Here is a 27,735-nt window from a genome sequence, read left to right on the forward strand (position 1 = left end):
CCCCAGCCCGCCGCCCGCCCGCCCCCGGGGCCGCCGGCGGTGTCCGCGCCTCCGCGCCCGCCCCTGATTTCCTCCGCACGGCGGCGGCGGCGGCGGCGGCGGCGCCTCGTGCGCGCGGTTATTTATTTATTTCCGGGCCCCAGAGCGCTTATAATGGAGCCGCTGTCAGCAGAACCTTCTGCTGCCGCCGCCGCCGCCGCTGCCGCCGCTGTCCCTCCTCTTTTTTTTCCCGGCAGATCTTTGTTGTGTGGGAGGGCAGCGGGGATGGACTTGAGCTTGCGGATCTCCTGCTAGAGCAGCCGCGCTTGGAGAGGGCGCCGCAGCCGCGAGGAGGAGCCGCCGCCGCCCCGAGGCCCCGCCGGACCCGGCCTCCGTCCGCCCGCGCCCCCGCTCGGCCCACTCGCCCCGCGCCTCCCGGCAGAGTCCCCTCGCGGCGGCAGATGTGTGTGGGGTCAGCCCACGGCGGGGACTATGGTGAAATTCCCGGCGCTCACGCACTACTGGCCCCTGATCCGGTTCCTGGTGCCCCTGGGCATCACCAACATAGCCATCGACTTCGGGGAGCAGGTAAGCCCCGGCCGCGCCCCCCGCCCGGCCCGGGCAGTTGCGCCCTGAACCCCGCGCCCCGCGCCCCGCTCGCACTTCTTGGCCTTAGACACCCGGGCGCCAGGGGATGAGAGCAGCAGGGAGTCACCTGCTGCGAGTGCCTTTTTTATCCTAGAACATTTGGTTGGGCTTGCAGCTTGTCAAGGATGACTTTTCCAGCACTCCATCCCCCCTGCCCCCAATTATTCAGCAGACTTTTCCAGCTCTCTCCGGAAAATGTTAAAAGACCAGAGGGATTAGAGCTTCACCTATAGAAGGGTTTTTAGTGCACAGCAGGAGTATTATGTAATTTGTTATTATGTAAACCTCAGGTCTGTAAGTAGTTGCATATATATAGCTCAAGTGCTTGGTTTTTATTTATCCGGTGTTGGTGGTGATGGTGATGGCGATGATGGGGAGATTTTGCATTACAGTGTGTCCAAGTTGGTTTCCAGGTACTTCTCATTTTGGGGGGGTTTTTTTGTTTTTTTTTTTTGTTTTTTTTTTTTTTTGCCCAGGTATGGATTACGGGTGGCCAAATGATAAGCCGACCGTTGGCCATCTGTAGTTTGGCGTTTGTTTATTTTTTTTCTCTCTTGGACCACTAAAGGAGGGGAGCACATTTTTGTTTGTTGCCTTCTCATCCTTGCTTCTTTTTCGTGCTTTTCCCCATTTCTCTCCATGTGGCGTCATTGCAAATGTAGCACTGCAGACTCTTCAGCAGAGGGGCACTGGTACTCTGCACTTTGCCTGTGGAGACCGTTTTTGCAGGGCCTCTGGTGGGATGCGGCTACATCTCAAGGCCAGGAAGAGGATGGTAGGGGGGAGGGGGTCAGTTCCTTGATGGGCAGGTGTGGAAACCGGCCGGGCGTGTGATGAGCCACACTCCTGGTATTGTAGTACCTTATTTCTTTTCCTGTAAGTCAAGAGACTTCGAGGGATGTTTATATAGAAAATGCACCTATGTTAGTGCACTTTTAGTTTTCCAAATCCAGTTTTTCAGAAGGGGGTTTGTTTGACTCCTCTAGTAGATGAGGATTGGCTTGGATTGGTCTTTCTGTACTCAGAACTTTTGATTGATTGCAACTCTACAGGCTCACTAATACTTAGCCCACATTGTAAGCTGCTTTTTTTCTGCAAATTTTCTTGCCAATAAGTGTTTGCAACGTAGTATAGTCTCTAGAGACCTTTGTCTAGTAAGCCAACTAATTTCCCTTGGTGAAATCTTACATTTTTTTCTATTGCCACTTTGCTCTGACAGTTGCTTTCCAGGGTCCCCCAAGGGCTTCTCTGCTCTCCATCTCCTTCCTGCTCACCATCTCTTCTTTCCTAGTTAACTGGTGACTTCGGGCATTTCCTATCATCTACGGAAAGGTTTCAGGACCTGAATTTACTACACTTCACATTTTAGATGAGTCAAGTGCTATATAGACACCCGAACCTTTTACTATTTTAAGGCTTATTTTCTTGGAGCCACCCCAAAGGTGGTCAGAAAGCCCGGGCTACTCACCAGCTCACCAGCTTACTTGATCACTTCTCCCTGAACTGGTGTGTGTGTGTGTGTGTGTGTGTGTGTGTGTGTGTGTGTGTGTGGTGGGGGTGGGGAGGGAGGATTATATGGGATAACTGGTGAAGATAAGAGTATTCTTTGTCGTAACTAAATGACTTGAAATATAACATAGTATTGCCTCACATTTGCCTTGATTTAATTCCAGGCTGATATACCTAAGGATTTGATTTCAGCGTAAGGGAAAGGATCTCTCCTGAGGTCACAAAAGGGACGCTAGACATATAAACAGTTATACAGATGGTTTATCCTTGTGGGTCTAATAATTCAAGTGCCTTCTTAAAACATTGCTAACCTAATTATCATAGCTTACATAAGCAAAGTGCCAGAAGCATTGTCTTTTTGCACAGAAGCTTTATCAACAAGTGTTGTTTGAGGTCCTTATCCCTTAAGCGCCAGTGCATTTATGAGGGTGCAGGCTGTCTGGTGGTCGAGATAGCTTGTCAGAGTTAGGGGTGAAGGGATGGGGGAAAGAAATCGACAGGTTTGCCAAACCTTCTTTTGCCAGTGTTGTTTGATAATTGTCTTGCAAAATATGACAAGGTTAGAGGGGTGGAACTTACTTTTTCTTAGTTTTAAACTGAAGGAAGAGAATTAACAGTAGGAGTTGAAGAGTGACCTGGTCACATGTGGTAAGAACAGAGGAGCGTTTCACCCCAATTACTTGGAAACACGACAGCAAAGAGGAAGAATGAACCTGGTTGCAAAAGTAGGTCTACTTTAGACTTCAGAAAATATGCAGCTCTTGACTTGAGTTTTTAATCATAGTTTAGACAGATGGACACATGCAGATCTCTGCCAATCTTCTGTGAGAGTGGGCAGGTATATTATACCTTCCCTTGAACCAACAGTGCTTCATAGTTCAGTAACTGACTAACCCTAAAGAAGAAATGTAACAAGGGAAATGTAACTAATGTAATGCAAAGGTCAAAGGTCAAAGCAGCCTTTGGGTTGCATGCTGTGCAGATGATAGAGAAATGCAAAATTGCAAGGAAAACATCTCATTAGCTTTTGCATCTCTGACTTGTCAAGAGCAAAAAGATAGTAAAATGACTTAAAATGTTTCTTAGATGGTTTTTTTTTTTTTTTAAATGGTTATAAACATCTCTGTTGTTCCTGTAGAATATATGGACAGAACTTTTATGGACAGAATATATGGACAAAAAATGGGATTCCAGCTGTATACAAGATTCCATTGCAATTTGAATAAACAACGCAGATGTGACTGTGTAAAGGAATTATATAGTCATAAATTATCTCAGAGCTGTTAGTGCATGTGGGGGAGGGGCAAGGAAGAAGCCTGTAATGATTCATTCAGTGCCTCCTGAGATTCTCCATGAACATTCTGTTGTATACAGTTCCCTGTAATTTCATAGGTCAGTCAGGGAGGAAACCCAAATATTATGGAGTATTCTAGCAAGACTAGCAAAAACTATTATCACATTTTAAATTTTGGTGGTGGTGGTACTTTGGTGGGGGGGGGTGGTGAGGGAGGGTTGAAATCTACACAGGGGAACAAAACTATATGGAATAAATGACCTGCTTTGTAATATTAAACAGAAGCACCGTAGGAAAGAATGAGGATAAATCCATTATTGCAGAAACTAAAATAATGTTTGTAGAACCCTATAGATGCATAGAACACTTTATAATGGCAGTATATCTAGAATTATAATTTTATCTCTATTTTTATACACTGAAAATCAAAAGTGTTAATTGCTTCCATTCACAGACCACTCAGTATGTGCTTAAAGCATCTCAGCACATGTTGTCAATGAGGAAGGACTGAGAGGCTTAGACGTGTTAAGTCACTTGTCCAAAATCACACAGGTATTACTGGGCAGAACCAGGATTCAAGCCCACATCTGCTGGGCCCTTAGTCATTCTGCTGTCTGCCTTCTCCAGTCAGGCTCATCACTGAAATCCACCCAGGAGTTCTTAGAAATTTAGGATAAGTTCTGGCTTTTCTGATTCCCAACCTGGGCTTAAACTTGATCTTAGCTGTCAGATTTTGAATTTATGATGTAAGACAATCATAAAATTCCATGATCCAAGAGGTTCACGGAAGAACCAAGTTATACAGATAATTCATATTGATAAATCAACAGTGTGTCTTATTTTGGCTTTTGTTAAAAGGGAACAAAAAGATAAGCAACTGATACTTCACAATAAAATTGTTTAGAAATTACTTAGTCTTTATCACTGGAGCACTACAGATTGCTAAAATAGATTTTGAACAATGTATTTCTTTAAAATATCTGCAGATGCCCATGTTGTCACTATGTTTAAAGGACTGTTATTTCTGCTTAAAACTAAACTTGGTACAAAGTCTTCGAATTCCTTAAAAGCCAAGTTCACCAAATTATGTTGGATAAATCAGTGAACTTTGTTACAAGCTACTTAACGACACTTAAAGCGTTAAGTACAAGTTTGTTCTGAAGACTTTGAAGGAGACAAGAAGGTTGAAATTGTTCTCAATTCAGAAGGAATGTGTTCTGGGCACCCGGGGGGTTCTGTGGGTTGAACATCTGACTCTTGATTTCCCCTCAGGTCACAATCCCAGGGTCGTGGGATCAAGCCCCGTGTCAGGCTGTGCACTGAGTGTGGAGCCTGCTTAGGATTCTCTCTCTCTCCCTCTGCCCCTCCCCTATGCTCACGTTCTCGCTTTCAAGAATAATAATAATAATAATAATAATAATAATAATAAAATAAATAAAAGAAGAAATGTGGTCTTCCAAGTGTCAGGCAATTCCCTTTTTCACACCAAAATGATAACTGTGGGTATTTCCCGTTGCCCCGAATGATTGATTCACTGAATTTGGTTGGGTCCAGTATGATAATTCAAAGACCTAAAGTTTTTATCTGTGAACAGAGAGTTTTGTATATGGAGTGTTATAATTAGTAGCATAAGATGGGCAGTAGGAATGCTAAGAGCCCTTCCTAACTTAGGAAACCTACCGTTAGGCTTTCACAGTATAAGGGTCTCAAGTTACTAATATCACAAAATGGAAAAAAAGGGAGGCCCAGGAAAAATAGTTGTATACATGTCCTTTCTGTCTCCTAAGTAGAGAAATACATACCCCCACCCACCCAGACCAGGAGGTACAGGAATGGAAAAGGGTGAGTATCTGACACTGGCCACTGTTGGGAAGGGAGTGTGTGTCCATCCGAGGTCCCTAAGTGATGCAAGGGACTCCCCAGGCAGCTTGCCTTAAGTGATACTGAAACTGACCTGTGTATGTTCCACTGCGCAAAGTACCTGAAGCCGGAAATGGCTATCTCAGGCTAGGTTTCCTAGTAATCATGGGGGGGGGGGGGGGGGGGGGGGGGGACTTTTTTTTCCCACCTATTCAGTACTAATGGAATACATTTCAAAATGACATTAATTGTTTTCTAATTATAAAAATAGTGTATGCTGGCTGTTTAAAAGTTGGATAAGGATTTTAAAATGGAGGAAAAAGTTAAAAATACCCCTGATTCCACTCTGAAGAAAAAAAGCTCCTTCAACATTTTGCCTAGCTCCTGCCAGTTTTGTTCCCCATAACCGAGATACGTATATGTTTCACACGGAGGCCTCTTCCCCATGTCACTTGGAGGTATTTAAGTATGGTTTTAAAGTTTTATTTATTTGTAGTTGAGAGATCACGCACATGCGTGCAAGTGTAAGCTCAGGAGGGGCGGAGGGAGAGAGAGAGAATCTCAAGCAGGCTTCATGGTCAGCACAGAGCCCAACGCAGGGCTCAACCTCGTGAAGCTGAGCACTTACCCAACCGAGCCCCCCGGGCTCCCCAAGTATGATTTTAATAGTAGCCCAGTATTTGATGACACAAGCATGCGGTAATTGCCTTTGCTGTATATTCCGTTGTTTATTTTTTGTTCCTTTAGTATTTATTGAGCACCTACGTTTTTTGCAATGGTATTATTAATTTTTTATTACTTTTTATTATTGAAGAATAGTTGCCATACTGCAACACAGTGATTTCACAATCCTGTACCTTACACAGTGCTCACCCTGGTAAGTGTGGTCACCACTTGTTACTGTACAAGGTTGTTACAATATTATTTTTTTTTAATATTTATTTATTATTGAGAGACAGAGAGAGAGCATGAGCATGGGAGGGAGAGACAGAGAGAGGAGGAGACACAGAATCTGAAGCAGGCTCCAAGCTCTGAGCTGTCAGCACAGAGCCCGACACGGGGCTCGAGCTCACGGACCGCGAGATCATGGCCTGAGCCGGAGTCAGACGCTCAACCGACTGAGCCACCCAGGCGCCCCAGAGTATTATTGACTGTAGTCCCTATGCTGTCCTTTCCGCCTCCGTGACTTATTTATTTGGTAACTGGAAGTCTGTACCTCATGATCCCCTTCACCTATTTCTTCCCCGATTTGTTTCAATGCTGAGGTTTTTTGTTTCCTGCAGTAGAAGGTTTCAGAGAGCATCTTTGTATAATAAGTAGATAATGTGTTTTTTTCTGACTGCCTTGGGCTTTATGCCTGGCATAATTTAGTGCCTTTTTCTGTTTTTCATTCATACACAGAAAATGAGGTCACTCTTCTCTGGCAGTCCATATTTAGTCAAGGACACCGTGACCTCCTTAGTCCAATTGATACTCAGTTCTCCATGGTGTTTCCCAGTTCTCTTTAGATGTACATCTGCATTTAAAGTACCTGCCTTTCGATGCACTTAAGTAAGTAGATTATCTCTAAAGCCACGGAGGTATAATCCTGCGGCGGGTTTCTTCACTTATTTATTTATTGAGTGGTTTGATGACTAGCCTAACTACTACTTTGTCAGAATACTTCTTCCCAAGCATATCCTTCAAAAGATAAACACTTCATATATGAAGATAGTATCTAACTCTCTTTCTAGGAGTACGTCACATTTTTTTTAAAGCAGTGAGCCCTAAGAATTTCCGTTTATAGTACCATCTCACCTTTTCGATGCAAAACGCCGAGTGTATGCCAGGGGTCGGTAATCCGGTTTCTGTGTCTTTTCACTCTCCCTTGTCTGACTTGGACGGGTTATGTTGGGATGGGAAGATGAGAGTCCCCAGATGGAAAATCATTCTTTTTCAATGGCTGTGTGAGTTGGGATAAATAAACCTTGTGAAATTCATACCAGAGTGACTTGGGTGATGCCTGCATTTTAAGAAGTCAATCTGGTATTTTTCAGCACCTACAATTTGACGAGTTTCTGTGGAGGTGCAATAGAAATACAGAAAACCCTGTTTTATGCACTGTTATCGGGCTATGAGCTCCCGACCGAAGTGCGTTTTTTTGCTAACTGAAGCTTATCCTTTAAAATGCAGGTCATTGGTTTTCTTTTTCTTTTTTAGTATGATAATTATTGTTGCTGGAAATAGGTGTTGCACGTTTGCCTAGCATATTAAATAAATATAGTATATACGCAGGACATAATGTAACATTTTTTGGTGTCTTGTAAGTATCTGTTGTGCTAGGCAATCCGGGATATATGCTGACAGGTGATACTCAAAACACTTAAAGAGTTTGGCACTAACCAAGATGATAAAAATAATAAAATAATAATTAGTAACAATACTTAATACACGATGAGTACTTTTTAATTTCTTGCTTCAGATCTGCCCTGGGTCTCAGAAACTAAAACAGTAGAATTCCGTGAAAAGTGAAGAATAAATCATTTCGGAGGCCTCCTTTGGGAAAAAGCATATACACCTTATGACGGTTGTTTTCCCTGCCCTCAAATTGCTTGGATCCTGGTTGAGAAAACAGACATGAAACACTTTTGCAATCAGAAGGGCACGGACCAAAATGTGTAAATTGCACAGTGCAGTTTATGATAACACACAGCGAGGCGCTCAGTAATTGTAACAGCGAGGCGCTCAGTAATTGTAACAGAGCAGGAAGGCTGTGCCAGCTGTGACGTGATAGCTCTCCTCTGGCCGTGGTCACCCCCTGCCTCCTTCTCTCTAGGTGCCCTTGTCATCAGAGTAGGAAGCACCCCATCTGCAGAGGTGAAAACAGAGGCACAGTAGAGGTAAAAGAGCAGACTTCACAGCAAGCCCTACACATTCAGGGTTTGCTTTTGTGGGTTTTGTATTACTTTCATGGTTTGGGAACCATTCACCTGCTGTTCCAACCAGATTCCACCGACGGTGCTGAGGACCCATGAGCTGAAAGTGACAGAGAGGACATTCTCTCAGCAGACGTGTGCATCACAACGTTTCTGCCGCTTCTCTGTGATCGCTCCGTCACACCAAAAGACGTTTTCAAAGCCCATCCTGGGAAGGGAGATACCTCGGTTATTTGTCAGGACAAAGGGGGTAATTTCCCCCTTAGATGAGGAGTTATCAGAAACAGCCTGTACCTCTGGTTCAGGAAATGTCACACGGTCCCAGGACAGACGGACTGGCCTTGTTTCTTTTTTTTTTTAATTTTTTTTTTTTAACGTTTTATTTTTGAGACAGAGAGAGACAGAGCATGAACGGGGGAGGGGCAGAGAGAGAGGGAGACACAGAATCTGAAACAGGCTCCAGGCTCTGAGCTGTCAGCACAGAGCCCGATGCGGGGCTCAAACTCACGGACCGCGAGATCGTGACCTGAGCTGAAGTTGGCTGCTTAACCGACTGAGCCACCCAGGCGCCCCCGGCCTTGTTTCTAGTTGAGGGAGTACATTGTGGTCTAAGTTTGCTCTCAGGTCCTTGCTGGCTTTCGCACTTTTTATGGTATTTTGGTATCCGTAGATGGGCAAGGCTCTGGAAGAGTCTGACACCTTCAGTGTTGTTCGAGGATTACCTTCCTGGAAGCGTGGGTTTGGCGGTATAAATGTGCAGCCATTTTCCTGATGTGTGTAGACATCGCTGTCCCCAACCTCGGGGGGCGGGGGAAGGTCTGTGTGTGACTCCTTGTCATACCTCCGAGCCCACATTCACCAGCACATGCTTCCCGTGCCTCATTGGTCCCTGCCTGGACAGAGACCACAGCTAGTAGGGGGGACTTGAGGCTGGGAGGAAATCAAGAGCAAAAGTGGGAATCCTTGGATAAGCAGTTGCAGAGGTGACTGGTGAGGAGACGCTGAGGCCCCCCGGGGACATTGAGTTGGAATGACGTGGCTGAAAAGAGGGATGTCTGCTGGCAGGTTAATGCGACTTTTTCTAGGGAGCCAGATGAGCCAGGGATGGGAGGGGGCAGACGTTGTAGCTGTGACTTCCTAGGCCGTGAGAAGTTACAGTGGCCTATTTTGTGAGAGACCCGAAGAGGTCCGGTCTGGGTCAGGAAGCTTTGAGGCTCAGCAGTCCCAGGCTCTGAGAGTTGGTCACTCCAGGTCATTGTCTCAACTAAGTGACAATGAGTCCACGTCAATAAGCTTTTCAAGATCCCCGCTTAGTTTCTTAAAAATACAACGTTAAGTCTAAGGAAGTATTTGACTCTCTGACTGTCAGTTTCTAGTTTGCCATCTGGCTTAGGTGTGCCTGTTCTGTTTCCAAAGCTGCTTTTAAGACAATAAAAAGTTTGGGCGCTCTTGAATCCGGAGATCTGCTGGCCGCCGGGCCGTGCATTTTAATAGAGGGGACTAGTAGTGTAGCGAATCTAGAACAGCAGATCACAAAAAAAAAAATTGTCTGACATCTGAGGGCTTTAAATGGCTTGGCAGGAAACTCACTGTGGCTGGGACACTGAGGCCTCCCACCATGTGCGGCCTGAAGTTGACATTTTATAAAGACAAACTGCACGGAGGAGAGTAAACAAATAGCCGTGCTTAATAAGAAAGAGGTAACGTCCACCTCTTGGGGATTCGAGCCGAGCCCAGCAAAGAAACAACTAGAAAGGCACCTCACAGCCAGCCCGATCTGAAATGAGGCAGTCAGAGTGTCTCTTCTCAGCCCCAGATGTCACGCGCGAATGCGGTTCCCTAGCATAGGCTCGGAGACCTGGTTTTTCTTCACAATGGGTTCTGGGGCTTTATCTCCTCCCTTTCCAGATGCAGCATCACATCACCCGGAGCCTGACAGGTGCTCAAGATGCACCTCCTTTCTACTCCCACACAAAGGCACATACTTTTAGGTATTACACCCCCCGGGCCGCACACCTGTCGGGCCGTTGACCAAATTTGGGCAGGTTCCCTGGCACGGGTGGTTCGTAAACCCTGTGTTTACCAGACTTCCCTAGACAAACCAGTGTTTGAGCAGTGAAGGGGATGGGCTTGGACTCACTCGCAGGGACAGTGGACAGCCACCGAAGGGCGTGGGCTGAACCGCCTTGTTTTTCTAGAATTCTTATTTACTCAGATTTCTTTTAGGCCAATGCATCTTCTTTCAGAGGGGGTCCTGACAGGCCTGTGTTTCATTTCTTTTTAAAAATGGAGGTACGGTTTACGGTTTACATCCGGTGAAATGCACAGGACTCACGTGTACCGTCCCATGAGTTTTGACAGACGACCAATGCATAGCTGTGTGACCCAGACCGCAGCCCAGCTATGGATCGTTTCCATCAGCCCGGAAGGTTCCCCAGTGCCGGTCCCCCAGAGGTAACCACTATTCCGGTGGCCAGCTATGGCTTGATATTGTAGATTTTAGTGGATTCTAGCTAGGTGGAGACTTTGGCTTTCCGTGTAACATAACTTTGTTCCTTGTACTCTCTGGTGTTTTCAATTCTGATCCTTCACGTGTATGAACTGCTGATGATTTTGCTGTTCAGCCATGATAAAAATTAAAGTCTGATTTAAAAACTAACACCACGTGGGGCGCCTGGGTGGCTCCGCCGGTTGAGCGTCCGACTTCGGCTCAGGTCACGATCTCACGGTCCGTGAGTTCGAGCCCCGCGTCGGGCTCTGTGCTGACAGCTCAGAGCCGGGAGCCTGTTTCGGACTCTGTGACTCCCTCTCTCTCGGCCCCTCCCCCTGCTTGTGCTCAGTCCCTCTTACTCTCAAAAAGAAATAAAACATAAAAATAAGTAAATAAATAAACAAGTAAACTAACTAACACCATGGAAAACAATGCAGTATATGCCTACTATGAATTATTCCTCCGCCTTCCAGAGGAATGGAGTGGTGATGTATACCACCACACAGATGAACCTTGAAGATATGCCACTAAATGCAAGAAGCCAGACACAGAAGGACAGCTGTGGCATGATTCCACTGCGATGAGGTCCGGGGAATAGAGCCTTAGACAGGAAGGGGAACAGTGGCTGGCGGGGCTTAGGGGGGATCCTGTTCAGCGGGTGCGGCTTCAGCTGGGAAGGACAGTGTTCTGGAGATGGGCGGTGGCAATGGCTGCACCATAACGTGAATGCCCTTCATGCCGCTTGGACCGCATGCTTAAGAGTGGTAAAAATGCTAAATTCTCTGTTAGGTATATTTTATCAGAAGGGAGAAGTTTTAAGTGACGTCATAAGCTACTGGGAATGCCTGTGGCTTTTGAAGAGGGTCTCTCTTTAAAAAAAAAAAAAAAACATATATTAATCTATTGTAATTACAGATGTTCATTTTCATTCTAAAGGGGAGGAAAATAAGTAAAAGTATCCAGAATAAGAACCACGTGCAAACCTAATCACCTAGACAGAACAGCTGTCTCTTATTTTACCACTGGTGTGCTTCTCGCCTCTTTTTTTTGTTTTTTGGTTGTTTTTTGGCATGTATTTTATCTTTTTTTTAAATGTTTATTTATTGATTTTGAGAGAGAGAGTAGGGGGAGGGGCAGAGAGAGAGGGAGAGAGAGAACCCCAGGCAGGCTGTGTGCTCACGACCATGGGCTCAATCCAGGGCTCCATCCCACAAGCCGTGAGATCCCGGCCCGAGCCACCATCGAGAGTGGGATGCTTAACTGACTGAGCCACCCAGGTGCCCCCGCATGCCATTTAAAACAATATCGTAACTTCTTTCCATTTTATACGTAGGCAGCTGCCCTTGACGTTAAGTATTCATCTAGCATGTGATGATTAATGGCTTCCTAGCATTCTCTCGCATAGATATGCTATAACTTATTTATTCTCTTGTGGTTAGATGTTCAAGTTGGTTCTGCTTCATTCTATCTTGAATAATGCTTGGGAACGTTTTTGTACAGAAATCTTTGCACACATCTGATTATTTCCTTGGATTAATACTCAAAATACTGACGTACGTGTGCCCCTCTTCAAGGCTTCGGCACGGCACCACACTCCTGCAAAGTTCCAGTCTACCCTGCAGGTGCCCTGTGGGAGTGTGCCACAGGCATTCCTTGCCTGGATGCTGTTTCACAGTCCAGTGACTTCCGCCCCCAGGAATTTGCATGCGAGTTCTCTCAAAGCCACATGGTGCTCAGCTCCTTCAAATGATTTCTTTTATTAAAAGCATTTTTTTTTTTAATGCTGACAGATCAGTGTTACAGAAGGTAACACTTTTAAACTGTTTCAGGACGTCCATTCTTTTCAGTAGGCACGTTTTGGACCAAATCCCTACTCTGCATGGGGCTAGGCATAAGCACAGGAAAGAAAGGATTGTGTTGGCTTCACTTGCATACGTCTGGAAAATACCTGCTCCTAAAGCTTTCAAGGCAGAGAAAAGTGCTTTTCGATGAGTTCAGTGATGCTCAAGAAATGTGCTTCCTAAAACGTCCCAGGTGAATACTTGGGAGAGGAGAAAAAAGTTACTGACCTTCCTGGATGCCAGGCCCTGCCCTAGACACGGGGCATGCACTGTGGAGGGTCACCTTCCCACTTCAGAGATGAGTGCATTGAATAGCCGTGCCTTGTGTGGTTCAGCCTCAGCGGAGCAGCCTGGCTCCTGGGACGGATGGCGCATGCTTGGAGTCTCATCGGAGAGGGTTTGTGTTGACTGTGTTGTAGGGAAATGCAGAGCCAGTGATGTTGAGGGGAACTGGAAGACAAAGCTTTCTCGCTTTTCTGCCACCCTGACCACGGCTCCTTCTGTTTAACCTGCTCTCCTGGCTATTTCCCTTCCACTCTGGAGAGCAGAGAGAGTGCAGATGGTTCGCACTCATTCAGAGGTGCACCGAGTTCCTGTGGCTTCTCGGTTCTTCCCCGCTCCTTCTGCCCAGTAGTGTCTGTCAGCAGTCCAAGCTGAGCACAACCAGGTTGGAGGGGGAAAAAAAACAAAAACAAAAAAACCACCCACTCCTGACAGGACCCCTGCGTTTGACCTCCATCCCTGGACCCACTGGCTCTGTGACCTTGAGCAGAGAACTTGACCTCAGCGGGCTTCAGTTTTCCCAACTGTCAAATAGGGATAAAGGGCTTGCGTACCTTCTTTTGGAGGTGCAGGCCACATAGAGACTGGACACTCAAGTGCTTTGAAAAGCATGGAGCGCTGCACGTGTGCAAAGCAGTGTTGCTAAGACTTTGAGCCCGCTACGCTGTGGCTACACCTGTTTATTACTAGCCTTGACCGTCTGACCTTTTTCTTGCTCTGTATCGATACAGTGACTTGCAGAAAGGAGATTCCTTTAACTGGAGCCAGCGAGGGTGGGGCAGACAGAAGCGTGCTGAATGAAGATGCTGGTAACACTTGGATTTTACAGCATGGGTGCCAGCAATGCTGCTGCTTTTTTTTGTTTGTTTGTTTGTTTGTTTTTACTTTGGGGAGAAGAGTTTTAAGGCTCAGTTTTCTCACCCCTTGGGGCTTTTGGGTTGTTTTGTTTTTTTTTTAAGTTGAAATACTGGGATTTAGGTAACGTGCTTTTTTGAAATGATAGGCTGCATCTACTTTTAATTATAGGCTGCTGTCTGTCACAGAGTTGAAGGAGGACAGTTGCATATACCATTGACCCCTTCTCTCATTTAGACATACAAATGGCACCAGGCCATTCTCAATTGTGTTGACAGTTATGGCAGTGACCCACCAAGGTGTTTTTGCTAAGTTAAAGTGTGGTGGGTGCTCAGTGAGCTAAAAGTTGTAACCTCCTTCTCCAGGTACTTACCGTGCTGTTTCGGAGCCTTTGCGCTGGTTAAATAATTGGGAAATATGGAACACAGAGGAAATAGGTCTTCATGAATGTGTTCATTCACCAGATGTTTCTTGGACACCTACTATGTCCCAAGCACAGCGCTAGTCACTAAGGACAGACTAAGAAAAAGGATGCGATCCTTGGCTGCACAGTGATTATCCCATAGGATATGGGGAAGGGACAGACAGGCACTTTCTACAAAATATGCTCTCCTTGGGTCAATCTCCCCTGGGATCCTCTAAGAGTAACCTTTAACTTTAAGGGTCAGGAAGCTCTCTGTTCCAGCTGAGAGACCCATGGAGGATAGTATGTCCCTGTTCTGAAAAGCAGGGGATTCCAGGTGAGGAGTGACTGATGCTTAGCGCAAATTGATCAAGGAACCAGACTGGGAGGGTGCAGGGGCAGGGTGGCAGGACCAGTGGAACCCAGACCCCAGACCGGCAAGGTTCCAGTTCATCCGGGTAAGGAGTTTGGCTTTGGTCCTGACCGCAGTGGGAAACTTTGAAGGTTCCCAGTGGGGGTGTGGTGTGCTTGGATTTGCGTATTTGAAAGATAATTTTGGTTTTAGCGTGGCTAATGAATTGGAGGTGAGAGCAGCCGTGGCAAGGAAACCAGCAGAGAGGAGAGGTGGCCTAACATAGGGCTGCGGCGGGGAGGGAGAACCAAAAGGAAACACCTTCTAGAATCAGGTGGGCTTGGCCACAGGGCGTGAGAGGGTGTAAAGTTTGCCACCAAACTTGAAGAGAGCCGGTTCCAAGGGAAGAGAAGGAGTTCCATTTCATTCATGTTCATTTGTTAATAAATTTAGTGCAATGTTTGAAATTGCTTGCCTGAGAGAGCGTATAAAATATGCAAAATGGTGGGAGCTACCTGAATAGTGTCTGTGTAGCTGTCTTTTTTCCCTCTGTGTGTCCGTCTCTCTCTCCCCCTTCCCCCTCTCCCTTTCCTTCCCTCCTTTCCTCCCTCCCTCCTCCTTCCCTTCCTGGGACAAGTTGGTCACATTCTTTGTAAATGAGAGCTTCTTGCATTTTTACCTAAATGCAAATACTATGAATATTCATTTTTCCTTCAACATGTAAAAATGCTTTATTAGAATGCAGTCAGTTCTCAGCCATTTGCCTTAATGAAATAGTGATGTGGAAAATTCAAAAACATTTCTGCATATTTGGGCCCGGAATGCCTGAGGACTTTGGGGGAAGGAAATTTATCTGCATCATCATGATGCTGTGCTAAGGATAAGATTACCCTTGCACCAGGTGCCTGGTGACAGCAGAGAGATGCCATCTGGAATTAAATTTGATGAGGCTCCCTGGTTTGCTCTTTCTGTATACTAAACATTTGCTGAGTAAACAGTAGCGAGTGGACTAACCTAGAGGGGTTCCTGTAATGGCTTTATGTTTGTTTATGTGTTTTTTAGTATTGTCTGAGCTTCCTGTGTGGTTATAATTCATAAAACGCATTTAGAATACATTTTGCTATAGAAATATTATAAATTGTGGCTAGGTTTCCAGGCCTCTCTACCAAAGCTATTTAACCCTTAATGTTCTTAAAATATTACATATCTGCAACGAGGAGTAGTAGAAAACCATGCTGTTAGAATAGTAGGAATCGGGGGGGGGGGGGGGGGGGGCGGGCACCTGGGTGGCTCAGTCGGTTGAGCGTCCGACTTCGGCTCAGGTCACGATCTCGCGGTCTGAGTTTGAGCCCCGCATCGGGCTCTGTGCTGACAGCTCGGAGCCTGGAGCCTGCTTCGGATTCTGTGTCTCCCTCTCTGTCTCTGCCCCTCCCCCGCTCATGCTCTGTCTCTGTCTCTCTCTCTCTCTCTCTGTCAAAAATAAATAAACATTAAAAAATTTTAATTTATAAAATATATTCTCATTATATGGGAGAGCTGTTCCACCACCCAGGGGCACGTAGGCTCACCCTGCCCGGAAGGAGGTTATCTGTCATCAGTGGACATCTGTAGAGGCCATGCCTGGCCATGAGAGCCCACTGGCCCCGGCCACCCTCTTTCCCCTCCTCAGAGGTGAGCTCCACTTTCCTTGTGAGTCCTGGGTCCTCTCGGGCACCAGGGAGTATGGAGTCCAATCTTGGGGCAGAGAGGTGGCAAAGCTCAGAGCTGCTGAGAGCCTGTGGTTCACAGGCACCGTAGTCAGAGGCCTGCCTTCCGTGCTCTGGGGGTTTCTGAGTCTTCAGCCTCCTCCCTGGTTCCTGTCTGAGGGTCCTAGTGAAGATGGGTCCTCCCTTTTCAGCAGCCCCCCCCCGCCTTTCACCCCAGCCTCCCCGCCTCTCTGCTGCCGAGTATTACTTTCTTACAATCTAATCATCAAGTAAAATAAGACAAAACAAAAAAACCCCCAAAACCCTCAGTGTGGACTCTCTGAGCTTTAATTGGCCACACCTTCTGGCAGACATCGCTGTTTCCTTCGCTTTTCAGCACCTTTTCATAAATCAGGTGTCTTTTTTTAAAAGATTATTTTTCCTTTCCAAGCACTCATTAATTTCAGATTTGGTTGTCTGGATTGCCACGGTCCTGAGTCGCTCGCCTTTTCATGGCAGCGGGCTCCAGAAGAGGCAGAGGGTCGAGCTCATTCCGCCCTTCCTGGAGGCCCCAGGGCCCCTACCCTCCCCATACCCCCCCCCCATGGGGCCTACACAGGTCTCCCCACCTTACCTGGAGCCCCAGAGGCAGGGCTGGGATGTGATCCCCCTGTGGTGGCTGTCCCCGACGCCCTTCCCCTTGGCACTCAGCACAGGGGGAGCCTCAGGCGGGCATGGGGGAAGAGAACTGAGATTGCCTGCCTGCCCAACACATGGGATCAGCTCAAGGTCAGCGCATCTGTCCCACCTCTTATCAGCCAAAGTGCATCCGTCCCTCTAAGTCGGAGGGACAGCAAAGTGAGCTCACTTCGTTTCACCCTAAGCACACTGCCTCTCACACAGCTCAGCTCAGGGCCCCCCTTCCCCACCCAGAGGGAAAGCCGCTCCTCTCAAATGTTGAAATCTGGCACCGTGTCCGGGAGGGAATTACTAGCTGCGTGGACTTGACTCTCGGATCCGCCCACTGGTCCTAACGTGGATCCCAATGAGACCGATTACCTTGAGAAACAATTATTCTTGCATTTTCTGGTGAAAGAAAAACATGCAAAAATATGCCCTTTCGGGTGAGATGTTTTCATCTGAGGGAAGAAGTCGGGGTGACTCGAGTACTACAAGGTGCGGCCTGGTAAGGAGGTCTTAACCCCCGGCAGGTGGGAAAGGATGCCGGGGAGCACCCCTCCCCCGACCACTCCTGGTTAACGGCCTTCACTTTCAGCCCTAGAAGTTCCCAGAGACCAGGCTTCCTTTAGGGGGTACACGATCCAATGACCATTAAAGTAGTATCTTACCGAATGGCAGTCTTGTCTGATTGGCGAGTACGCGTCTCCATCTGGGGCAGAGGAATCACCCTGCACAACTGTGGTTGGGTTAGACTGAGGAGCCCCGGACGTGCAGAGGACCGGTGTTGAGACGCCATTGCCATATTAGCGGTGGCCTCCTAGCAAAGAGCTTTATGCGCTATGGACGTTTCATCGTTAGAATGGGCTGCAATCAGGGGCACTTGGGTGGCTCAGTCGGTTAAGCGTCTGACTCGTGATTTTGGCCCAGGTCATGATGTCACAGTTCATGAGATCGAGCCCTGCACTGGGCTCTGTGCTGGGCTGCAATCAAACCAAAAAGCCTTTAATGCGCCATATTATATCACAGCAGTAACTATTATATTACGTGACCTAGCGGGGGACCTGAGCAGAAGGTAACGCTGAAGTAATATTAATCTAATAGCAAACAATATTGCTAATAAGCCTATCTGCCCTCCCTCCCTCTGATGTATAGTCTGATCACCTGTAATTTCTGTGCAAATGATTTTCTTTAATAAATAGTTTTATGAACTGTGTCTATATACGTAACATTGTAAGAGGGGAAAGTCCTTTGCTTTAAGGATTCTGAGTGTGTCACATCACTTACCATGACACAAAATGAGAGACTATGGTAAAAAAATAGAATTAGAATGCTTCCCCCCCACCCCCGCCCCCAGCAAAATCCAAATGAGAAGGTGAAAAAGAAAACGCACTTGGGACAGACGTACCTGCCGGACCAAGTTTACAAAGAAGGAATCCAGTCTCTAGTTTGTGCCAGTTCCTTAGCAACTGAGGTTGACAGGCCCCGAAGGGGGAAGCATGGAAATAAGAGCGGTGGGTTTTTAAAACACAGCGCTGTATTGTAAACTAAAACCCTGTCCCTCTTAACCCAGAACTGTGATGTGCAGTTGTGTGCAGCGGTCTCCCCTTCGAGCTTATTAATCATTGATTACATAACCGTGGCAACATTTTGATAGTTTTGTGTTGTTTGAGGTTTCCCTTAGCATCCTATAAAATATTTATAGGTTGTTTGAAACAAGCCAGTTTGTTTTTCTTCCTTTAACAGGACGGCGTTCCGTTTTTAAGAGAAAGGGGGAGAAAATCTTAGAAAAGTAAAGCAGGGATTTGTCATGAAGCTCATAGTAGGGCTTTGAAACTAAAGCCTGCAACCAGGCTGGATGAGAGTACCGTACGATTAATCTTGTGGGGACTCGAGGCTCATGTGGTTTCCCGAAATGTAGCAGGGGCCTTCTTCTTATGCGCGTGTTAATTGTGTTTTTCCAGGGGTGGACAGCTCCTGGGCATAAAAGCATTTTTCTTCTTTTATCCTGTCTTTGAGGCATTTTTGTTTATTGGCTTGCTTTTTGAGGTTTTGGTGGGGAGGGGGATGGGATAAGGGGGAAAGTCGAGGGAGATAAATTACCTTTTTTCTTTCCAACGGCTCATTAAAATAATTTATAACCTCCCTCTCCTCGTAATATCATTTTCTTCCTAGTAGTCGCTACTACTTGGTCCCAGAGAGGTGCGGCAATACCACTTGAAGGTTTTCTTCTCCGTGGAACAGAGTGTAAAACTTAAAAAATCCTTACTGAATTTTCGACTGTGGTGTCTCCTGGGGTCTTGTAATGAGCAGTGGTCGTTGGAAGGCAGAAGGTCCTCCCATACTGAGCAGGAGAGACTCAAGATTGCCAGAAGGACAGGGTGCGTATCTATCGGCACCGAATAAATAGACGTTTCTGCGGCCGGTCCACATGACCCGGCAGCCTGAGCGGTGGCCTGGCCCCAAGCAGTCGGTGTGTGTGCCATGCGGAGCCAGAGGACTCAGACACGAAAGGTGGGCCTAGTGCAGAGGTGCGGCCGGGAGCACAGCTGGAGCCCTTGATCTCCCGTCCTTGATTACAGCCTTTTTGTTCCCTTAGCAGCGCTGTGAACTCGTTCTCTTTGCTGAAGCGTGCAGGTCTCAGCGGATTGCAGGGTGCTTTCCTTTCTTCCCCAGGGAGGGCATCCTGGAACACGGCTGGCATGCAGCGGCAGCAAGGGCAATATTGTTTCAAAATCCGCAACCGCCCTCTTTCCCCCTCAAGGATCTTTGTCTTCTTTCCTGGCCCCATCTGCATCCTCTTGGAGGTGCCTGCGTTTTCCTCCTTTACCCTCCCCGGTGTAGATGAAAATGGGACGATAATGACTTTGCCCTTGTCAGCTACGGTTTAGTGACTCCCTCCGTCCCGGAGAGACGTGCACGGTTTTTGATGCAGGGCCCTTCATTTTGCAAGACTGTGGTTTGGAAAGCACCAAATATGTCTTTCTTCGGGCTAAAGGACCTCTTGTAAATTGAAGTTTGACTGCTGCTTTTGAGCCGGTAGCCGAGACGTCTGGCGAAAGCACTGAGATAGCACATGTATCTCGGAACACCTTAGACCAGAGGGAAGGTCAGGGAAACTTGGCAAATGTAACATAATCGCGTGTTTAGGAAATAAGCCGGGCTGTTTGCTTATTATACAGAGAAAGAATGGACCAGAGAGAGAAACCTAAGGCAGCAGGGTTGTCCCGAGACTGCCGACCTTAGGAATATTACAAAATTTAAAAAAAAAAGGCTTTTCTAACCAAATTCCGGGCAATGAAGGCACGAGGCAGAGGGGGACACCCCGCAGCCCAGCGAATAAAGTTGCTCTGCTCTGCAGCCAAGAGACTCGTTCCCTCTTGTGAGGGATGTGAATGTGAACTTGGCTGCAGGGCAGGGTGGTGGGGAGATGCCAGAACACTCTATTGTCCCCCTTCATCCCTGCTTCGTGGGTTCACAGGAGTAAGAGAAAAGGATCGCGTCCATTAGGACAAGGTCACGCTCAGACGTCTACAGCAGAGTGCGGTTCTATTCACTTACCCAAGGAGGTGACCTGTGTGCCCGCTGTGTCTGAAAGATGCCGTCTCGGCTGCCAGGTGTGGAAGTCAGGACTGCGGTAACCGCTTCCCTTTACTAAATCCTCCTTGGGTGATGGCCTGGATCCTCACCTACCCAAAGCCGAGACCAGGGGCCAGGGCGTATGCAGGAAGGGGTGGAGGGCTGTGAGGGAAGTAGGGGAAGAACCCACCTTACTCCTCAGTTCCCTCCTGCCTGCCTCTTCCTCCGGGTTCAGTCTCCTGACCCCCGTCTGTTCTTGCTCTGTGGTCTCTCCTGGTACTCTCAGATGGGCTCGGTTTGTTTTTGGTCAACCCCCAATGGTCGCTGGGAGGGGCTCTCGAGCACTGAGGTCTCGAGTGTCACGGACAGACAAGAAGCCCAGGGACTCGTTGGGCAGGGAGCTGAACAGCCCAGGAGACGGAGCCTCTGCTGCTGAGGTGGAGACAGTTACCAGACTCGGGAAGTAATGTGTGTGAATGTTCTAATCACTCCGTGTTCTGGCCACAGTGTAGACGCCCGCCTACCCTGAAGCCCTCAGCAAGACTTTGCTGTGCTGAACACAGGAGGTGACTGGGTAGAACAGGTGTGCTGTCCAGGGATCTCCAAGTGTTCCGCCTTGCGTGTCCAGAACATTCTGCCTTAGGCGTTATTGCTGAGAGAGGAAAGGGAAGGTGATCACCATCCAGTAGTAACAGGATTCTCAGTCGTGGCTCATGAGCACTGAGTGAATGGAGGAGACACTTCAGTGTTGATCATCAGCCTGGACAGAAGAACACCCACCCTCCCGCCCCGGCCAGCTCTGTGTGTTCCCAGTCCAGCCCGAGAAACTTAGCTGAGCGTTTTCTCAGGATGCTGCAGACTAATGGCTTTGATGCTCCGCAGGCCTGGACGATCAGTTCATGTGTGACCTATACGCCCAACAGTAATAACGCAGCATGGATTTCCCCCCGCCCCCAGCTGGTGTGCTTGGGGTGCTCCTTGGTCAGAACTGGTCTCTGTCCTTGACCTTCAGACCTGCCAGTGAGCTGAGCTTTGGATGCGGTTCGCTCGTGGCTGAAACACAGCAGCAGCCTTCAGGACTGGCAGGTGAGGGAATGATGGGCGAGACCAGCAGCCGAGCCTCAGACAGCTCCCAGGCGAGGTCAGTATTACACAGGGGACGCCGATTAGCTGTTGGCCAGCCCTGCCTTAAGCAAAGCAGGCTGGAATGAAATCTTACGTTTCCTCACTATAAATAGCTTCCTACGTATCAATACCTAGGGGTTCATCCGATTTTAGCAAAAGCATCTAGTTAGCCTCTTACTCTCTCGTGGGGGCAGACATGTGCCAAATTTAGTATCCCTTCGTAAAGCTCCAGCCCCTCACGTTTTTCTTAGAGCTTCAGGATTGGCACCTCATACTGGAATTCTAGGATTTGGGGCACGCTAGGTTGTTACGTACTGACCCCGGCTTCACCATGGATGAACCGAGATGTCATTTATGCGAAGTGGAACCAGCCAGTTACAAAAGGACAAATGATGCATGGTTCCACTCAGGAGGTCCCAGGAGCAGTCAGATCCGTAGAGACGGAGAGAACGGTGGCCAGGGGCTGAGGGGAGGGGGCGAATCAGGAGCTGGTGTTGAATGGGGACAGAGTTTCAGTTCTGCGCCGTGAAAAAAGTCCTGGACGTGGACGGTGCTGATGGTTGTACAACACTGTGGATGTACTTAACGTCACTGAATTTTCCGCTTCAAAAATTGTTAAAATGGTCGATGTTATATTATGGATAGTTTACCCCAATTAAAAAAAAATATTTTAAAAGAGAAATATCATGTATCTTGGGGTGCCTGGGTGGCTCGGTCAGTTAAGTGTCCGACTTCCGCTCAGGTCATGATCTCATGGTCCATGAGTTTGAGCCCGCATCGGGCTCTGTGCTGATGGCTCAGAGCCTGGAGTCAGCTTCGGATTCTGTGTCTCCCTCTCTCTCTCTGCTCCTCCCCCACTTGCAGTCTGCCTCTCTCTCTCTCAAAAATAAATAAACATTAAAAAAGATTTAAAAAAAAAGAAATGTCACATATCTTATGCTTTAATTACTTCCCCTTAGATCCCTTGTTTGTCCAGGAGGAAGAGGCCTGATATTTCCTTTTTTTTTTTTTAAACAAAATGTCTGTATGTTAGCTCTTCATCCCCCTAAACATTTTTTTTTTGCCCCGTTCTACCTAATGAGTGTAAAACCAGTAGAAACAATTATTAAACATATCAGTCATATACATTTCCCCTTACAACTTTCAGGAAAGTTCGTGACACGTGCTATAGGGTAAAGAAGAAAAAAAATCATGATTAAGGTATTAACCTGTCAAGTTATATAAAACCAAGAGACATACTAATTTGGAGCAGCTGGGAGGTCTTTTCTGAGGCTCCACTCCGTGGGAACTGATCCTGTCTCTTCCATTGTTGTAGAGGCCCTTGGGTCACCTTTTAGGATGCCCCTTGGTTGGATGTCCCTTTTTTTTTTTTTTTCTTAGGATATTATTTTAAATAATCTCTACCCCCAACGTGGGGCTCGAACTCACCACCCCAAGATCAAGAATCACCTGCTCTACCGACTGAGCCAGCCAGGAGCCCCGCCTTCGCGGTCTTGAGGTGTCAGAACACCTTTTCTTTGGGGACAGACGCTAATGAAGCTCCCTGGGCATCATTAGAAAGCCAGCAGGAACTCCTTTAACCTGATACATCAGAATTTTGAGGAAAACTTCAAAAACAAAGGTAGTACTTCCTCAATCAAGTTGTCATTTCTAGAAACCATCTTAGGCAGCAAACTCATCAGCAGCTACTTTTCCTTGAAAGTAGCAACTACTGTAACCATTAGAAGACCCCAGTCGACAGCACTGTGCTGAGTATTTGCAAGTTGGTCACACTGGACCTTAAGAGCTCTTATCACAGGGCGCCTGGGTGTCTCAGTCGGTTAAGCGTCCAACTCTTGATTTTGGCTCAGGTCATAATCCCAGGATCATGGGTTCGAGCTCCAAATTGGGCTTAGTGCTGACAGTGCAGAGCCTGCTTGGGATTCTCTCTCTCCCTCTCTGCCCCTCCCCCGTGTGTGTGCGCTCTCTCTCTCTCTCTCTCTCGCTCTCAATAAATAAACTTAAAAAAATTAAATAAGCATGTTGAATATACCTCAATAGAGCCATTTTTAAAATTCTTTTAATTTAAAATTTTAAAAAGGAAAATAACAGGAAACATAATAAAAATATAACTCACAAATCAGAAGCGCACAGCTCAATTTACCTTGCGACTATAACATTAGATTCAAACCCCGGTTAGAAAAATCAGAATTTGGTTGAGGTCTGAATCCAGAAAAGAATAACCCATGTTTGTGACTTGTTTGTGTTTAACATTCACCGCCTTCCTAGGAAATTGTGGTTCCTTCTCGATGTGGTTCTGTCCTAGGACAAAATAGAAAACGGTGGGTACCATCTCCCTCCTGGAATAACATAGCATTCCTTCTTAGAAATCTTTAAATCGTGTATGTTGGATGCAGGACGAGGAAAAAATAAACTATCTTGCAAAAGTGTTCAGGGATTCCTTGCTCTAGCCAGATGCCCCACTTTGTGAGACCAAGAGAACATTGGAATCTCTTTTCGAGCAAACTAGTTTATGGGGGGTGTGATTGGGATGAAAGCAAAATGTTACCACCCATCGCTTACATGGCAAGAGCCTCCCCTAATAAAGCATTTAACAGCTTCTCATGTATTCTCTTGCTTATTCTCAAGGTTTTAGTGACATTCATGGAGGGCCTTGGCTAAACATCTCGGACGAGGCCAGCCTGGGCGTTATGACATTAGATCACAGAAAGGGCCACATACTGGTCATTGTCTCTGGTTCATCCTGCAAGTCGTGACACGGTACTGGGCAGTCAAGGCAGGGGTTCCTCCCTCTGATGGGAGATGTTTCGATGGCACGTTCCTTCCAGAGTCAGAATAAATACTGGGTTCCACAGACACGCACCCTGTGCATGAAGTGCCCTATTTAAGGTGCAAAATTAGAATATTAAGAGTGGCAGGCTATGCAGTGAGTTCCATTGGGACTTTCGTTCTCTTGTCCAGCGTCTTGTCGTTTCTTCTAGAAAATGAGAATCTAGAGCTTGGCATTTTCTAGTCTGCATCCGAATCTAGCCAGCCTTGAAAACGGAACCAAACAAAAACTCTGTTTTATGCTAAAGATTTTCTTAAAAAGGTATCTTTCCGGTTTTTGTTCTTAACTGATCCAACTCTCAAGAATTCAGGCTGCAGAATATGCTGGCATTCTGTGCTTTAAGAGGACCCAATCAGACAGCAAGCCCCAGCCGTGTGCCTGCGTGTGCGTGTGTGTGTTCATGACTGTCTAGGTTAGCGTCCTTTCTACCTGCCTTCGCTCCTCTCTCTGTTAAGGATGAGAATGAAATAGGATACAATCTTCCCTTTTCCGGACGTGAAAAGTAAGTTGGTATCTTCCCGAGTTCACCACTTAGGTTGAGATCGAAGTCAGGAAGTGGGAAAAATGTGCTGCGGTTGCTATGGCAACCCACTGACACCTCTCACGCTTTCGTTGCAAGACCTTTCCCCCTCTGTGAAACTAACAGGGCACCAGGCTCAATGGGCTCAAACAGCGAAGGGAAGATATATTTGGGTGGCTAGGTCAAAATCACTTGAAGGGTCTTTGCTCAGATGTGTATGATTCATTTTTCATTTGGATTTGTGTTCAAAGAGATTCTCATGCTCTTTACAAACACCCGAGTCCCCCAGCGGCCAGGCCTTTGGTGTTCTTTGTCTTGCCGGGGATAGTGGTTCTGTTCTGTTCTGTTCTGTTCTGTTCGGCGGCCAACGCATGCCCACCTTAGGGGCCGGGAGGGGTCTGGCTAGGCTTCTGCCGGGTCACAGCTGCATTGTGTATACACTGGCAGAAAAATTCACACCATGGAGGGTTGTGTTGTGTTCATTAAATGATTTATTGAAAAAATAAGCTGTTTATAAACTGTCCTTTATCAGAAAGTGTGCAAAGAGCCATCTGCCAAATAACATAATCCCACTGGAGTGAGGCAGACAGCCCCTCGGGGACCAGTTGTTTTGTGCTGGAGGCTTTCCCCTCTGTTTCCTCTCCTGTCGCCTCGGGCAGGGGCAGGCCCTCCAACCGCTGCAGCCCCCCCACCCCAACCTCCAGGCTTGCACACTAGGGTGCTCCTAGCTGTCCGGAGAAGGATGCTATTGCCCGGAGCGTGATTCCGTAATTCCGGCAGGAGACAAGGAGGGCGACTGGTTAAGCAGAAAGACAAACAGGAAAAGTAATTCACAGCCAGCAGGAGCTTCTGCCAGAGTCTCACAAGCCAAAAATTCATAGTAACACTGTATGGGTGTTTCTGAATCTTCCGAAGGCTTGAAATGAAATGATGGTAAGCAGCACAGGATGCCTGCTAGGGTAGAGTGTAGACCCATGCTGCTTTTTATCACCAGCACACCAAGCTATCCGAAAGATCAAGAGCTTGATTGTAAAATTGGTTTTCAAAGTCAGGAGTGCCGGATTTGAGAAGCATTTCAAAGAGTGCTCTGCTGAGCTGGCCCTGGGCACTACTCTCAGGCTTTCCTGGGGTTTCTTTTTACAGTGACACAGACTCGCCCAAGTTATTCTAATGATTCACCAGAGACACACATTCATCCCTTTTAACGTTAGTCGCTTAGTCGCAACGGAATTAAAAATATATCTGGAGGGGCGCCTGGGTGGCTCAGTCGGTTAAGTGTCTGACTTCGGCTCAGGTCATGATCTCACGGGTCATGGGTTCGAGCCCCGTGTCGGGCTCTGTGCTGACAGCTCAGAGCCTGGAGCCCGCTTTGGATTCTGTGTCTCCCTCTCTCTCTCTCTCTCTCTCTGCCCCTGCCCCTCTTACATTCTGTCTCTCTCTCTCAAAAATAAATAAACATCAAAAAAAATTTATATATATATATATATATATACATATATATATATATATATATGGAAGCATCTTAACATGTTACCAACTCTGTAGAAATCCAGAATTATATCTATGCTTTTAAAAACCTTGTAAAGATATGACCATAAAAATTGCACTCAGTTGCACTAGCAGCAAAAGTAATGATTAAAACTACTTGATTCATTAATGTTAGTGAAGTCAGTAGGCTTTTCTTTCCTACCTCGGCTGACTTATTTGAGAACAGTGCTTTTCTCTGTCTCAACGACGGTAAAATCACCAACAAGTGATACAGCCCTGACTGTGTTCCAGGTAACTGCCCTAAGTCCTTTGCAGATATTAACTCATTAATCTGCTAACTGATGCTATGAAGCAGCTATTGTTATGATTCGCTTTTTCCAAATGAGGAAACTAAGGCGCAGAGAGGGGAAGTGACTTGCCCATGACCGCACAGTAGACCTTTACCTTTTTTAAGAATCTCCAGAAATCCCCTAGTAAGTCAGCAGTATACACGGTTTTCCCTGAACAGAGTCCTTTTCTCTCTGTACCCTAAGCTCACTGGAATTCTGTGCTTTAAGAATTTACTTTACGGTAAATTTACTTTAAGAATTTACTTTACTGTAATTAGCAATAGTAATGATAATAGTCTATGACATGTAGGGAGGGCTTGCTACTCTAGACCCTGCGTAAACGGGGTAGGGCCTCAGGTCAGTTCTGCTCATCCCTCTTGGGCCCAACACAGGCCAGTCCCCAAAGGGTAATATCTGCGCTGCTGTGAAAAGTCTCTGCCGAAGAAAAGCCTCTTTCTCTTAAAGTTGTGCAGCAGCCTTTTCCATCCTGATCTTCAGTGTAGTCCTCACCCTTTCTTACCCCTATGGCCTTGGGGCTCAGTCCTGGGACCATGTATATATCAGGCCAGGGAAGGAGCGAGCAAAAGTCTTGTTTCAGCCTCCCTTGCTACAGTTTGGTTCTAAAGATCGGTATTTCTAACAGCTTGGAAAGCTGTCCAAGTTAGTAGGTGAGAGCTTGGTTCGAATGAACCCCCTTCAAGACCTGAGCTAAATTAGAGAGCCCAGGGTATCAGAATATCAAGACAGAGTCCTCACTTTTAATAAGCTTGTCAAGCCAATGTTTCTTCTCTCGTAGGACTTCTGACGTATATGGCTACGCTCTGATTTAAGAATGTAATGACTGGCAGTGCCTGGGTGGCTCAGTCAGTTAAGCGTCCAGCCTCACTCAGCTCAGGTCATGATCTCACGGTTTGTGGGTTTGAGCCCCACATCGGGCTGTGTGCTGACAGCTTGGACCCTGCTTCGGATTCTGTGTCTTCCTCTCTCACTGCCCTCCCCTGCTAATGCTCTGTCTCTCTTTCTCTCTCAAAGATGAACGAACTTAAAAAAAAAAAAAAAAAAGGAAAAAAAA

The 27,735-nt window shown here is 46.9% G+C and overlaps 1 protein-coding gene across 1 annotated transcript in view; it reads left to right on the forward strand.

Annotated features, from left to right (window-relative positions):
- Positions 1-82: 82 nt before the first annotated feature.
- ANKH (ANKH inorganic pyrophosphate transport regulator) overlaps positions 83-27,735 on the forward strand; it is a 137,425-nt gene continuing 109,772 nt past the window's right edge. The window contains exon 1 of the mRNA XM_049648762.1: positions 83-567. Coding sequence (XP_049504719.1) covers positions 472-567 — 96 coding nt within the window. The 5' untranslated portion in view covers positions 83-471. The remainder of the gene's footprint in view (positions 568-27,735) is intronic.

The sequence above is a fragment of the Panthera uncia genome, assembly GCF_023721935.1.
Source record: "Panthera uncia isolate 11264 chromosome A1 unlocalized genomic scaffold, Puncia_PCG_1.0 HiC_scaffold_17, whole genome shotgun sequence".
Lineage (NCBI taxonomy): Eukaryota > Metazoa > Chordata > Mammalia > Carnivora > Felidae > Panthera > Panthera uncia.